Here is a 16,342-nt window from a genome sequence, read left to right on the forward strand (position 1 = left end):
AGGTCTGGGTGGGCTGGGACCTTAAAGATCATCTCGTTACAATGTTCCTGCTCCAAGCCCCCTCCAGCCTGAACACTCCCGGGATTGGGGCAGCCACAGCTTCTCTGGGAAACCTCCTCACGCCCACAGGGAAGAGTTTCTTCCTAAGATCTATTCTAAACCCGCCCTCTTTCATTTTAAAACAATTCCCTCTGGTCCAGTCTCTACACATCCCTGTCAAAAGTCTCTCTCCAGCTCTGCTGGAGCCCCTTTAGGCACTGGAAGGATTTCCAAGGTCTCCCCAGAGACCTTAAACCCGACGAGTTACATAAATCATGCCCCTTCCTGCCTTCCATAAATGCTGAACTGCCTTTTCAGTCTTATTCTTTCATTAATTAAAATTATTATTCAATTCCAAATACAATTATTAAACAGATCATTATTTTCTCTGGATTTCTCTTCTTTGGTAAGGTTTTTCTTAAGCCATTGCATACTTTTATAAGAAGCATCAGAGGCCTTCAAAATGAACAAGCCATTTGTTTAGTTTCTGTTATCATTCCTTAATGCAGTTCTGAGGAGCAAAGACTTACCTGCTTGCCCTGAACTAAAACATTAGTAATAGATGGTGCAAGGCTGTCCACTAGTTTACCTAAAAGACTTGCTGCGAAGCGCACAACAGACCTGAGGGCAGAAAACAGAGCAATCCCACTACATATCACATGCTAGTTTAATGAATTCAGATAGCAGTCTGAGGTCTGCCACAGCAGAGAGCTCAAAATTAACTCAGGGAATACATACATTATTTACAAAGTGGAATTTGGATCAGATTTTATGCAATCTTCCATAGGTTTTCATTTTTTAGTTCAGATATAGGTTAATGGATCAAAAATATCTTTAGTTAGAACTCATTAAACTACCACTTCCATAAAAAGCTTCTTGTTCTCTTCTCAACACCATCTTAAACAAAGGCAGGTAAGAAATGCCAGCTCCTCTTTTATGACATTTTCATCATTTTACAAGATAACTTTGGTAATTTTAAAATCTATTTAAGGAAGGGTCAGAAAGATTTTGCAAGAGAAAGCGTAACACATAACACCAAAGCCTCGCTGTGTGTTCCATGCTGAGGTTCCATTTTGCATGTGCAGCATGAAAAGAAGAGACTTGTGTCACCTGCCAGGTTAAAAACAAACTGTAACTTCTAAGAACCACATTTTTCCATATATGTAGTAGATGGTAAAAGATAGGAATACATTTAATAATAATTTCCTGACAAAACACAAACCAAAAAGGCCTGTAATGGAGCTTTTCTAGCACAGATTTTGAGGTTACTAAGAATCATTTATTCACAGACATGAGGAATAAGCTGTAATATTCTATGGTGTTAGTAAAAAACCCAAACAGTTGATGTTGATTCATGTGAAAATTGCTACACACTCCTTAAGATCAAGAGCAAAGCATTTCAAAAATGCATTAGCTGATACTATAAAAATGCAAATAAGCAGAAAAAAAAATTCTCACAGCTGCACTTCAGATTTCTGGGCACTTTACCTGTTTCCCATGTACCAGTAAAGTAGTAATATGTGGGGTTATAGAAGAAGAAAATTTCTGTGCAAATGCAGCACTGTAGCGCAACACCAACCTATATGTGTGTCACATGGCAATCATGGAAGAGAAATGAAAAACAGTTTACATATTTTGTTCCTAAAAATACTTCTGATTTTTATTAATTACAAAAAAAAAAAATACCACAAAGGTATTTTGGTTCTACCTCATTACTGGCAAAGGCCCATTTAAACTGTACGTAGAGACAAAAAAGAAAAACGTATTTATATTTACTGACCTGTTATGAATAGTTACAGAGTGAGAGAACACAGTTCAGGACAGGCTCAATAAAAAGAAATTAAACTTCTACTGAGCTTCAGGGCAAAGAAATTAATAAACAACATGTAAATATCAACCTACTTGCTGAAACCTTTTAAAGTTATTGTGTCAAAGTCAGGCTCAAAGCAAATTACTTCAGGGCAATAAATCTGAGTTAGTGTATCAGCTTAAATGATTTATATCTGATCACCAACCTTCCCACATAAAGCTATTGACAATATTTTATCATGCCCTGTAAGAAATAAGAATATTAATATTCTTCTCACATTATTTCAATTATTTCAGTTGCCTGTGTATTGGCAATAGCACTCCATGCAAAACCAGCCTATTGCTTTTGTATTTTAAAAGATAACAATAAGAAACTGCTTCTTAATTTTTTCAAGCCTATTAAAGCAGACCTTCAGCTGCCATGCACCAATACAACTGTCAGGAAAGCTGCCGTTTTCTCCCTTGAAGTGGGTAAGAATCCAGCCTTACTTCCTACAAACACATCGGGAAAACAAAACTGGTGTAAGCCAGAAGGAACTCGATATTTGTATACAAACCAGAGTTTTCTGCTGCCAGCTCTCCTGTAGATTCTTTCAATATGCTCAGCAACAGTACCTAAAGGCATTGAACAAAAAAAGAGAAACAAAACACAAGCAAAAAAAAGGTGCACAGGTTTTCATTTAACAGTAATAAGGCAAGTTTGATGAGACCAGTTGATTCTGAATCTGCTTTAGTAAAGCACTTATCTATTATGCTCAACATCTAAAATTCAGATGCAATCAAGTCCCATCTCCCAGTGCATGTTGTTATGAAAGCCAAACCAGATTTCAGCTGAATTTGCTGCTCACGCTGTAGAGACACCTCTAATATCACCCGTTCTTGAAATATATTGGGGAAAATTCATCGACATACAGATTTGGCCTATAAAGGTACACCAAATCATAAGGTACATTCTCAAATTGCACAACCTAAAGTTCTTCGGCTTCTGGTTGTGGATTTATGTTTTATTGATTGGGTGATTATTTAAGGTCAGTCTCAGTAGTCTCCATGCAGGCAATGCAGGGAACTCTTAGTGACTCAGACCACAAGGTGCATATTAAAAAGGTTTTCGTCACCCTCTATTTCATGTGGGATGGCACCAAGAGGTCTGCACAAGTTAGCTCTGAACACTCAGAGGCACAACTGCACTTCTTTTTCAACTAATTTATTTCAACTGAGTTTTTAAATTCACCATCATGATCATCATGGTTGTAAGTGGTAACACTGCTTTCTTTACAGAGGTGAGGGAATCTGCCTCGAGCTGGTTCTAGAGCGAAGAACACAACCTACAAAGGACTAAAGAAAGCTCCTTAGGCTCCCAAAGCCTCACAACACTCCAGGTAACTGCTGGAAAAAGCCACTTCAGAGCCTACAGGGGCCTAATGTGCAGATTCCAACCACAACTTGCACAATGCACGGGGTTATCAGCCCACATGGTTTATTCCACCTGACGTGGCTTTCCAGTCCTGTGTGCCGTTCGGGGCATCACAAAAAAAGATAAAAAAGATATCAGAAAGTATCCAAAGGAGGCACAGGAAGATGGTGGAGCATTTAGCAGGGAAGCCATTGAGGAGTGGCTGAGGTGCCCTGGCTGGTTGAGCCCAGAGCAGAGGAGACTGAGGAGAGACCTCACTGGGGTCTGCAACATCCTCACGAGGGCAGGACCAGATCTCCTCACTCTGGTGACCAGTGAGAGCCCTGAGGAAATGGCTGGAGCAGTGTCAGGGGAGGTTTAGGTTGGATATCAGGAAAAAGGTTCTTCAGCCAGAGGGTGGCTGGGCACTGAACAGCTCCCCAGGACAGTGGGCACAGCACCAGCTGACAGAGCTCAGGAAGCTCTCAGGCACATGGGGGCCTTGCTGGGGCATCCTGTGAAGGATGATGATCCTTGTGGGGCCCTTCCAGCTCAGAATATCCTATAGATTCTGTGGCAGTTTTAACAGAGCAGTGGAGATATAATGTATGTTTATGTCAATATGACAGCTCTTCTCTACAAGAACCAGCCATCTCATACCAAAATTAAGAAGCAGGGCTCTGTAACATGAGCTGGGATGTCCCACTGCTTGATGAACAACTGAGAGTATTTTATTAGATTTGAATAGCCTTCTTCTTCTGAGCAGTCATATATGAAAAGGCAACTAAAAAGCAATCTTTGGAAAAAAAACAAAAACCAAAACACCAAACTTTGCAGCACAAAATCCCAAAGCCTCAGTAGCCTTTTCAGAATTATATTACAGGAATTTAGACCCTGTGCTCTAAAACAAAGCCATAATATAAAACCAGAGCTTCACAGATACATTGAAGTTAGATTACATCAAAGCAGAATAAAAATTTAATATAAAGCCTCATATATAGTTCAGACTGTTACAGTCATTTAGACTTGTCTTTTGTTTTCCTTTTCTTTGTAAGGTCAAATCCTGTATTTTTTTCTAATCTATGCATTTAAAATTACAACCAGATACAGCACTGGCCTACAAACAATCTAAAAGCATTCATATATCCAGCAGCTCATTCCCCACCACACCACATCGATTTGCATGTCCTACTTAATGCAGAAATTGCTCCAAATGGCAGAGAGAAGAGCTCCACAACTGCTGGCATGCACAGCTATTCTTCATGTTCATTGCAACTAAACATGCAGCTGCTTCCTCAGTGCTCAGAACAGTCACATGGAAGAAGCTCTTACCTTCCTTGGTGATAAAATTCGGCCCTTCCCTTTTAAGCAATATACTTGAGAGTAACACTTGACTTGCCAGGCAATTGCAGTCCTTCAATAAAAAACAGCAACAACAGAACCACAAATAGCCTTCAGACTGTCACTGAAGCAAAGCCAGAACAGCTATTAAAAATTTCAGGTGAAACCAAAGGGCCTTTTCTTCTTTTCAATTTAAGGAGAAGTCTACATATTTTATTTTCAAGGGGATTTCACAGCTATTCCATATCCTGTGTATGCTGTGTCCTTGTCACTGCTGCTTGCAGAGGCTTCTCTGTGGATCATATTAAGCTGTTATAATTGGAAAAATTTCCTGATTTTTCATTCTCAGGTCCTTTAATTTACAGCAGAAATGCTTGTAATGAAATAGATAACTAAGCAGAACACTTTGTGTGTTTGTATCAACACTAGATCTAGAGCAGTAGTGGTAGTTTTCCTACATACAGGAAACAAATGCCAGATTGGAACTGTCCCTTGATGCCATTAAGAAGTTCCCAGTCCATCCCAGTGAATGCCCACTGCTCAAGTCTTTTGACCTGCAGTTTGTCACTAAAATATCTGTTCTTAAGACACAGGACAAATGGATCCCCTCCTAGATGGTTTCTCATCACCAAGGGTGCTTGGGAGCAGCTGGGACAATTGAGAGCCAAGAGTCACAGGAAGCTCTGTGATAAGATAAAGAGGAGGGTTCCCTGGGTATGGAGAGGAGTATCAGACATTTTATGTTATTAGCTGTGCCCCATCACTGATCATGCTGACCTAAGCAGGCTGCTGGTAAAACGAGCACCAGCACAGAGTTTCTTATTTCACAGGAATGAAGTTACACTGTACTTTTATCAAGTTTTCTTACATTAAGTTTCTGCAGGATCTCGTATGTTGACTTGTTTTTCCAGTCATTAATATTTACATCTGGTTGCTGCTCAAGTTCAGAAGCATTGGGAGTACTAGATTGTCTCTTGACTTTTGAATGTTTTGGAAGATCCAGCTCCTCCAAACTTTTAAATACAGGGGCCCTGAAAAACAATTTAATTTCCTAAATGGTTCAGAACATATTTTAATAATCAAGTAAGCCATCACTACAATTTATATATAGCCTTACTCTTCTGTTTCAGTGATGCTTAGGAAGTCAAGTTGTTCAACAACTGCTCCAGATATTAATGTCTGAAATGAAAAATTGAAAACAAATTTTAAAATAAGTACATAACTACACAGCTGCCTTTTCATCTCAGTATGATGCCGGTGGTTTCCATTTAGAAAGTAGTTTGTTTATCTACAGTTCCAAATATTTTACACTTTCAGAGTATTTTTGCTCTTTCATGGGGAAAAAGACAGCTTAAGGCAGCATGAGTCTCTTGGGACTGCTGCCTCCTTTTTGCTCATGTTCCATTGTTCTTTTCCCCTGTCCATCTTCATCCAGCACTGCCCACCCCTCTAAGCCAGGGCTGATGAGAACACTTGAGACTGAGGATTTGCATTCCTCAGAGTCCTGCACAGTCCCCACGTTCTGGATCCCAATGCTCATTATTCCAGGGATGGCTGAAGGCCAGGAAGTTTTCCTGTCAGCCTCACTGATGGCTCAGGCAAACACTGCAAAGAACATTCCCACTCTGTATTCATTCCCTAATCCAAGCACGCCTGGCCCAAGTTTGCACATCAAATGCAGCTTAGAAATCCTTCCATCTCAAAAGATTACACAGCTGAAACTCAGTGCTGCATTTATCTGATGTAGTCATTACAATTCATTCACTCTGAATTTATAACAATTCCCTGTTTGTCTACTGCCAGGGGAAATGTATTGTACTACAGCATTTTTAAGACTGCTTTTGATGGTTCTCATTAGCTAAATAAAACTGAGTGTGTTTTGTGAACTTTTATATTCCATTTTCATTGTACACGAGTTGCAGTAAAACATTGATCTGTTACGCTGTGAGATGACAGAATATAAAAACCCTGCTTTGCTTTCATTACTGGTGCCATTCATTCTTTGCCTTGCACATCTGCTTGAACACATGATGACAATGAAGGTAAAACTCAGAAAAGAGCTACAAAACTTCTGAGCATACAAAATTTTAAATAAAATCAGATTCGGTATATTTTACATGAAAAAAAGAGCATCCACCCAATTAAAGACCCATTCTCTCTTAGGCATGTTTTACATGTGCACCTAAATGAAGCAGCTAAATGCAACTGACAAAGATCAATATATATTTTGTTGGAATAAATGAATTATTCAAGAAAACACCATGAATTAGACATGTCCCTATTTCTTTTCCCAAATCCTCCCCTATAATGAAACAAGACTGTTAATAAAATGTGCCAACAAAATGTGCAGTAAGACAGAGATTCCAATTCAGCTGCTGAAGCAGGCACAGGCAGGAAAGGCACCCACCACCATCTCCACTGGTCTTCAAGTCAAACTAACATTTATTTGTAGTCTTCCCATGTGCTCTTCTTAATGGCTCACAAATAAAGCAAAGACCAGTGACTGTCAACATCTTAAACCCTTTAAAACAACTCCTTACTTTTTATATTAGACAAAGGATCTTTCCAGAAGGTCAGTGATTCTGGAAGGGAAAGTTTACTCCCCAATGGCTGTCCAGTGCAGTGCTTAGAATAAGGACACAGGTAGATGGAGAAATTTCTTGTCTGATAAATCTTTCTTGCAAAGCAAGAAAGTCATTGCAGTTAAATAAATAAAAAAAAAAAACAAACAAAAAACAAAAAACAACAACAACAAAAAAAAACCACCAACAAAAACTAGCAAACCAAACCACAATAACAACCCTGTAGCCAAATGAAAGGTTTTCCATTTCCATTTTACAGCATTTGCTATAGGAAGAGTCAGTGGTACCAGGACATGACCTTTGGTGTGAGCAGAAGAAATACACAAACACTTAAAGGTTTCAAGGATATTTTAAACCATCACAGCTAGAAGCATTTCCTTTCCCAGTGATCCAGCTCTTCTACAAATTATGGATTTTCTGGGAATAAGAAGTCATTAATCTGTCTTTAGTCTTCTCTCTTACAAAAAATAGGTGTAAACTAAGATTAACTAGCACACAAGAGTATGTAAAATCAGCACCTGCCTTGGTAATTTTCACATTTTAATGAAGGAATGTTCCTGCTCTAAGATTCATTCAAACAGTAAAGATGTTAAAACTAGATCTTAGTTCTTGTAAGAATTTTAATATATGTGAAGCACCTTTTCCCCCCCTCTGTGATTACCTAATCAAAAGAAATCCCTCAGTGCTTGACACCGTGGCTTTATCCTTTGGTAGTAATTTCACAAGACTGCCTAACAAAAAACACCCTTTTCCCTCCTGAAAATCCTCTGTGAAGATTATGACTTTCAAAAGACTCATCAAAAGGAATTAAAATAAACCCATGTTTCTGTTGAGACAAAACAAACAGTACCAAACGTCTTGAGACTTAACTCTTTACTTTTATGAAACTAAATAAACCACATAAACCCCCAAAGCAGTAGGAATACATGTACCAGTGCCAGGAGGGAAGAACACAAGTCAGGAAAAACAGCTTACCTGTACTCTGTCAACGTGAACCTTCACTCCTCCAACAATTCCCTTTCTAAAGGCTGCCAGCATATCTAATATGGGACTGAATCTGCTCCCTCTGAAATTTGAAACAGAACTCCATCAGTCTTGCTCTCAGGTAAATCCCACACTGCAATCCTGCTTCTGTCTCTCCCTACCTGATGTTGTCTTCCCGGATCAGCACCACGAACAGGGGCCGGCCGTGCATCTTCCAGTACTGCTTAATGAACTGCAGGGCGTTCTGGGCAGGAAGAGTGGCAGTCACAAACCTCCCAAACAACACCACACAACAAGCACAGCCACCAGAACACACAGCACAAGACATCAGAGGGCCTAGAGCCCTGAAAGCCCCAACAGCTTTAAAACACCTCTGCTACTGAAGCACGGACAGATTTCTGCAACAGGCCAAGCCCTGCTATTTCCTAAGTGTTCTGAAAATACTCCTAAGCAAATGTATAGATCATGGAGCAAACTATGAGACAGTGCAGCACTCTGAACTACAGGCAACAACCTAGAAAATGTGTGTGGGATCCAGGGCTTGAATCCCAGCCACTGGGATGGAAGCACCAGGGCCACCTTCTGATGTTGTTGCTCCAGCCCAGGGCACGTGGCGGGTGAGCTCTGCACTGCTGCCAACCTTCCAGGCAGGGAAGAGGGGCAGGTTTTAATATTTGTGAAAAATAAAGTAGTATTTCCTCCAGGTAAGGCTTTCATATCTCCTGTAAACACCAGTCTTGTTCCTTTTTTCAGCCAAGAACATTTGTTCTCCCAAAGAAACAAATGATAATTTGCTTGCTGCCCTACAGCATTCCCAGTCACTTTGCAGACACGTTTTTTTGTCATAGAGAGATACTCACTAGAACTCATACTGGGCTGACAGGATATTTGTTTCAATACACTTTCTAGCTGCACATTTATTTTTGCATTATAATAGTACACATTGTACTGTTCTCCTGTTTTACACAAAGGAAAAGTTACAAATACCTTAATGTCATCAATCAACATCATAACATCTTGAGACATGTAGAAATCACTGAGATCAAAAATGATCGAGTAGCAAACTACAGTCTTCCCTAGTATTCGATAAATCTGTTGAGGGAAAAAATTTCCATTAATCTTTTCTTTAAAACATTAATCAGAGCCAAATACAAGGCCTTGAAAATCATAAAATATCCATTAAATAATATTACATTTCAGTTCTACTTGAAATCATACAGACTAAATGTTTATCTAAAATATTTATCCATTATGAGAATATAAACTTTTCTTGTAATAACCTTTGATGTTCCAAGGCATCCTATGGGTCTGTCCGGTCTTCCAGATAATCCCAGTTTCTCATTGACTCCCAAATGGAAGTAAGCCTGTGAGAAAGAATCATGAAAACTGATAAAAACCTAGATATCAGCCTTTCTCATGCTCCTGCCACATCTCACAAAGAAGGCTGTGTGCAGTCTGCTCTGATTACAAAATGATTCAGAAAATGTGGCTGGTTTTGCTATTCACGGTGGGTTTTTTTAAAAAACACTAGTTTTCTATATTAGGTCTTCTTTTCAACTTCTTGCTCCTATTACTTTTCTATTCTATGTAAGTAAAATATTTATTGATTTCTCAAATTGCTTATTGAAATAATTTTTAAAGGATCACTTGCATTTATTGGCCAGCCAAATTTTCCTTCTGCCTAATGCTTTTTCAGAGTGGATACAAAAGTAAAATAGTAATATAAGAACCTTTTATTCTAATTTTAGTACAAATCTGGGAAATTAATGCATCAGGAACACAAGCAAGAGGGAATTATCTCATTATTCATAGCTTGATTCTTATTAGAGTTATGGATGCCTCGCACTACTTCTGCTGATACAATTTTGCAACAATAGTCTTCACTTATTACATTGTATGAGTATGAAACAATAAGAAAACAACTAATCTGTGAGCAATACAGTGTAAATGTATCAGTTAAACCTGACTGAAAGATGCAATTTGTCCTTACTTGGCCTGCTTTAGGTAAGGAACCCGCCATTAACTGCAGAATATTCAGAATTCTGAACATTTTCTAAAGTCCAATCTTTCTTTATGTTATAGGAAGATAATTTAGAAGCAAATGAAAGCTAACACTTGAACAAACATTTCACAATAGCTTTCTATTGCTGTCACCTGGGGCCTTCCTGATCCTGCCCATGTTTCTGCATTAATACCAAGAGCTATTTAGAAAAGAAAATAACAAAATTACCTACATGCCCCGTTCACCCAGAGTAAGGAACTGTATTCAGGTGGGGAAGGATGGAGACATCAGAACACTGATAGCTTTCAATAACCTATCTGTGCATAACAAAGCCAAACAAAGCTGAACCTCCTCTCGTGGTAAATAAGGGAGAGAGACGGAAAGAATGGCAGGAGACAGGGCAATTTAACACTAAAAGGACCTTCATTTCGCTGGAATGCACAACATGAAATGCTTTCTTAACAAAAGCAGAACTGCATCAGTATTGTAACATTGCCTTTTCCTTGAAGACTCTGTAGCTCGAGGGCCCGTGTTGACACACAGGCCACTAAAGCAGTTTCCTCCTCTAGCGAGAGTCATCCTCATCTGTTACAATCCAAGCTCAGAGGCAGCACCAGGCACCGAACAATGCACAGCTTCATTTAAGTCCAGCTGCTTCAAGCACCTTTGGGGTTTTTTTATTAAAAAGCCTTTCAATTCTGGATTATTAAGCTGCTAATAGCAAGAAATGGCTGTGAAAGCAGACTGAGCTGCTGGGTTGATTTATGAGCATGACCCAAAATGCAGTGGTCTTGCACACCATCTGTTTCTGTGCCACCTCTCCTCTCTCAGTCCCTGCCTAAGGAGTATCCTGCTCCTCTCCTGTGCTGTACTTCCACCCCAGATGTGGTTTTTTATCTATGCATTATGTGTATCTTGTCCCATTTTACCATTTATCTCTTCCTTCTCTTTTCACTTCCTCTCTGCCCCTACTTTGTAGATATCTTTACATGACTTCAAGTTCTACTTTCAGTCCCCATCCATTTCTTTTACAGCACTTTTTTGGACACATGCCTATTAATAAGTCTAGAGATTTAAACTGTTAACGTGCTACTAGAGCAGTTCAAAAGTTTCTGATTGAAATAAATACTCCTTAGAACTTAGGGCATCAGAGTAGGAACTATTGAGATCTACATTTTCCACAGATCAACTTTCTATTCCCCAAAACGTATTCACTGTTCCACTGCTGGTTTCTTCTCCTCTCAAAGGATTACAAATACAACCAGGAGTAGTATTTTTGTTTTGTTTGTTTGCTTTTCCATCTTGGTTATTGGCATAAGCTCCAAGATCAAAACCCAGTTCTCATAACACCCCAAACACTCTCTTTACTTCACAGCTCTGGCAGAGCCTTTATTAGAAGCCCATTAGGAAGAGGTTTTGTATCAGGTGAATTAATATTTTCATGGCACTCCTTTAAAAGGTAAATTTTGATAAGGCAGCTGTAGCTACCCATCATGAGGATAAAGAAGTGTCAGAATTGCCAGATGTCTCAACAGCTTTAGAAAAGTAAATCCTAACACAGACTTTTTCATAGATAGGAACTTAATTGGTAATAATTAAACTTAATGAAGGTCTTATCTTTTTGTCAGGGAAACCAAAGAAGTCATGGATGACAGAGAGAAAATATATACTCCTATAGTAAAGTTATGGAGTATTCATTTGTTAAACCAAAGTTTCAGTACAGAACTTCAGGACAGATACAGAGAAAGAGAACATATTCTGGAATACATTATCATGAGAGTTAGTGAGTAAAAATGGGTTCAGAAATGAACAAGTATGAATGGAAACATGGATATTTCTCTTCTCCCTGTTTTAGCCCTTCTCAGGTGCTAGCAGCAGCTGTTATTTGGGGTAAGCATTTTTATGAATAAGCCACAGCCAGGTTTAGCACATCCTTCACCCTTGCAAACTTAAGAAGCCCAAAATATGTTGCTATATTCTGTATTTTTGGGTTTACTTTTTTCCTTGTGTCCTAGACTCCTGCCACAGATCATGGCATTGGCCATGTGACCTCATTTCTGAGGAGACAGTGATCTGTTCTCCAAGTGTGCCCTCGGGGCTGACAAACAGAATTGCCACTGCTCTGCCCCCAGACATCCATCACTCCTGTCTGAGACTATCAGCACAGCACAGGGTGGGGCAGAGCTTTGTGCACCTGATCTACAACCAGCTCCAGCAGGGCCTGTGAGGACGTGGCTGCCCCTCAGGAGACTCCCTACCCAAGAGAAAACAGACCCTTCAGGGAGGATGAAGGGGCCCCTGAAGATGATGCTTCAGCCCAGTAATTTCTAACTGTGCTAAGTTAAATGTGCTCAGCTGAATAGGTAAACCAGGAAGGATTTCAAACCCAAAACTTTCTGGATATAGTCAGTCCAAGGGAAAACAGTGACAGAGATGTGGATATTGCCTGTTACAGGGGCTGCACTATGAAATCCTATGATGGTTTATGCCTACTGCCTTAATCCATTTCTTTGACTATTGCTCATTTGCTTGTTTCTTCATCAAGCTTCATTCAGTTTACCAAGCTACTAATGTTATTAAAATTTTATTATTCATTCATTATACTTTGAAAGTGGCTCAGACAATAAGCCTAATCAGATAATACAGAAGATGTGGGCTCCCACGTTTCCCTGAAAGCTGCAGGCATCTGTAACTTCCAGTGCCAGCACACCCTGAAACTGCATTAGGAGGACAGAAATATGTAGACAACAGCTTAGGGAAATCAAAGACCAATAGCTTGATAAAAATTCTTAATTTTTACCAAAGAAATACAGAGATTCAAGACAAATAATTTTAAATGCAGAAATTCTTACTTTGACAAGTTCTTTCTGAGCCCATATCTGAATTGGTTCCACCTGCTGGGGGGTCTGAGTTTGGATTCCGTATGTGTTCAGAAAAACTTGTAGGCTACAAATGAAATACAGACACATTTAATGACAAATCACAGAACTGTTTTAATAATTCTCTTGGCAGCAGATGCATACAAGCAGCAGTACTTTATTTTACACCATTTCAGATGTATTGTTCAGCCCTTCCTTAATACACAGGTACTCAGCAAAGTAAATACATACCGCTGGCTTTCTGCTATCAGGGCCACGTGTACCACCAAATCATTTTCTAAAGGACCCTGGAAAATAATGACAAAATCATTACTGGCATTGCTAACTAAAGATTTTATCAATAGACCATGACCAGGGACAATAGCTCTTTAAACAACCCACAATTATGACAGACAGCGCTGTCTGCATTGCTTTTTCTTGTGCTGTGAGGAAATTGGAAGACTTATACATCTCAAGTCTACAAGAAGCCTGTTCTTCCAATAATACTCTGCAAGGCACATTTTGGAGAATTGGTAATAAACAGATTTCTGGTAATCGTGATGCTGTTTGGATTAGTTTGGGGATTTCATTAATTAAGAACTAGATAGGGAAAACATTTCATTTCATACAAAAATGTAGAATTTATCCAATCAATACATCTTCTATATGCCTAATATGATCTAATGTTTTGATACATATTTTTGTAATGAGTGAAATCACTCAGCTTTTTGGGCAAACAATAAAATTCACTTAGAAATAGTGACCTGTTGATTTCAACCCTTTACTCTGAAAAATTGTCATCAGACAGCTGCTCTTTGGTGACATAAAAGACATATTACATTTTACAGGAGACAGCTGCATTTCCTTGCATTGCTTATTACACAGACACTTTATGTTTGAAATAAATACCAGTATTTTACATAAGGAAACCATGAAGATAGGAGTGAATTCAAGGTCTGGGTGAAATCATTGACTTGACTCCTCAGGTCTCGGTCTGGCAATTCACCTTTCCTGTCTCTGGCAGAATGAGCTATGAACAACCCCCTGGTCCTTGTTCACTCCTCTGGCATTCACTGACTGCAAAATAACACAACTTAGAGCAGCTCCCATTTTCATTGCTAAAATGCTTTTGTCTACTCTTGTCTAGAAACTATCAAACATGAACGGCAGAAGTTAAACACATCTTCTATCAACTGTACAAAAATACAGCATTTTTTATGATGATAGAGGGGTAGACATTGATTTAGAATGAGAAGTTCAGAGGGAACACTTGCTTACTCAGGCAGCTGTGAGCAATAAGATCTTAGGGATTTGCAGAAGAAATTCCTGGTAACTTTTTCCCAGGAGTCTCTCAACACTACATTTGCACTAAAAATGTTGGACTTTTTGCCACATGGGATTGGTTTCTGGTGAAAGTATGTGCACAAATAGACCAGAGGAAGCAGTCAAAAGTTCCAGTGACATTAGAAGATCTCCCTGCTCAGAATAAGATCATTGTGCATCACTTGCACAATCACTTGCATTTATACAAATAGTAGGAAAACCACCATAATCATTGTGTATGAAAGAAAAAGCAAAATCCCCCCTCACACCTGAGAATGAGAGAGCCCCTTCACAATTGTACATAACCCGGGAGTTCTGCCCCTCCCACACAGCCAAGGGCAGGATTCATTTACAGCAGACACTAAATGGTGGTTCTAACACAGGCCACAGCTACAGAAATGCAGCTATAGCACAACTGGCACAACACAAAATCTGTATGAAAAACTGCTAGATCTTTAAAGTATTGTGGAAAAAAATCCAACTATTATTGCAGTACAACTAGGGGATTGCTGCAACATTAAACAGAAAGTTACTGTCATTTGACATGTCACAGTCTGAAGGATCACAAGTAGTGGCTTAGAGAAACACAGAACAAGGTAATAGATAAAACACTCAAAAAAGGGAAGTCACTCTTTCCAATGATGATTGTGCTATATAATATCTGCTGTATATTAAAAAAAAAAAGATATATGGAAAAGCATTAAACTGCTAAATAGTCTACTAAATTAATCTTGCTGTTAAAAATTCCATTTTAACGTCATGGCTTTCACATTTGTCTAATAAGGCTAGCTCAGGAATTGTTCCCACAACATCCATCACTGTCTCCCCAGGACAGCACTACAGCCCCCCTGCCCAGGCTCCCCCTCCTGCCTTGTGTTGCCACCTTGGATCCTTGGCAGAAGGGTCTGTTTCAGCTGTATTCTGCACACTGTGCAGATGATAAATATACCTCAGAAGATACAAGATAAAAGACTGATTAGTTGTTCTTCCTCTCCAAAAAGGAGAATTTTAAAAAAAAAAAAAATATCACAGTTTTTAACAAGGTTATAAACTGTTGGAGGTAGGATAAAGGGAAAAATCCCTGACTCCGTTCCTGGCACAAGCAGAGAAAGCAGCTCAGTACCAGCCTCTCACTGCACAGGTGTTATCACTGTGCCTTTGTGCTTACCCTGCCAGGAAACCTCAGAACTCTGAAAAAACCCCATTCATTGTGAGCACGTGAGAGAGGGGGCTGAGCACTGAAGAGCCCTGATGGATATGGCACCCACTGGGCTTCCCAAGCACGTGGAGCAAGGAGAGGAAAACAGGAACAGCTCACAACAGGAGAGAGTGCACTGCACCCCCGTGACCCCCTGGCTGCTCCTGAACCAAAACCCAGCTGTCCCTGAGCTGCCCTGGTGGCACTGAGCACTGCTGATCACCCTGTGCCCATTGGCACTGAGCTGCTCTGGTGGCACTGAGCACTGCTGACCACCCTCTGCCCACTGTCCCTGAGCTGCTCTGGTGGCACTGCCCACTGCTGACCACCCTCTGCCCACTGTCCCTGAGCTGCTCTGGTGGCACTGCCCACTGCTGACCGCCCTCTGCCCACTGTCCCTGAGCTGCTCTGGTGGCACTGAGCACTGCTGATCACCCTCTGCCCACTGTCCCTGAGCTGCTCTGGTGGCACTGAGCACTGCTGACCACCCTGTGCCCATTGGCACTGACACACCAGCCTCCTGAAATCAAATACAGCACATATGTATGTGCCTCAAATCCCAAACCAGCCCTGGGCAGGTTTAGAATTGTGTTAACTGTGGTAGACAATTGTATGAATTGGAATGAAAGCAAGAATGTGTTTATAATTAATATGACAAAACAAATCATCCAATATGGCCCCATCCAAATTAGACATGCTCTAATCCTAAACATAAAAGTCTTAAAATATCTCAGTCTATCTATAAGTAATAATTTTAGTTCCTTCTTTACATGTTTTCTACTTCTCTGAAAATAAAAAAAATAAAAATAAACA

At 39.8% G+C, this 16,342-nt stretch overlaps 1 protein-coding gene across 4 annotated transcripts in view; it reads right to left on the reverse strand.

Moving 5' to 3' along the window:
• The window catches only part of PHKB (phosphorylase kinase regulatory subunit beta), a 70,575-nt gene that overhangs the window by 11,955 nt on the left and 42,278 nt on the right, over window positions 1-16,342 (reverse strand). For 3 of the 4 annotated variants that reach the window (XM_066327897.1, XM_066327899.1, XM_066327900.1), the window contains 11 exons: window positions 13,261-13,316; window positions 13,003-13,096; window positions 9,429-9,512; window positions 9,136-9,240; window positions 8,310-8,392; window positions 8,140-8,230; window positions 5,700-5,761; window positions 5,451-5,613; window positions 4,574-4,655; window positions 2,406-2,463; window positions 570-660 (listed from right to left, as the gene is read on the reverse strand). In XM_066327897.1, the coding sequence (XP_066183994.1) occupies window positions 570-660; window positions 2,406-2,463; window positions 4,574-4,655; window positions 5,451-5,613; window positions 5,700-5,761; window positions 8,140-8,230; window positions 8,310-8,392; window positions 9,136-9,240; window positions 9,429-9,512; window positions 13,003-13,096; window positions 13,261-13,316 (969 nt within the window). Of the gene's footprint in view, window positions 1-569; window positions 661-1,527; window positions 1,619-2,405; window positions 2,464-4,573; window positions 4,656-5,450; window positions 5,614-5,699; window positions 5,762-8,139; window positions 8,231-8,309; window positions 8,393-9,135; window positions 9,241-9,428; window positions 9,513-13,002; window positions 13,097-13,260; window positions 13,317-16,342 lie in introns of all 4 variants that reach the window. The other variant, XM_066327898.1, reaches the window with a different exon arrangement.

Source organism: Sylvia atricapilla, chromosome 12 (assembly GCF_009819655.1).
Source record: "Sylvia atricapilla isolate bSylAtr1 chromosome 12, bSylAtr1.pri, whole genome shotgun sequence".
Lineage (NCBI taxonomy): Eukaryota > Metazoa > Chordata > Aves > Passeriformes > Sylviidae > Sylvia > Sylvia atricapilla.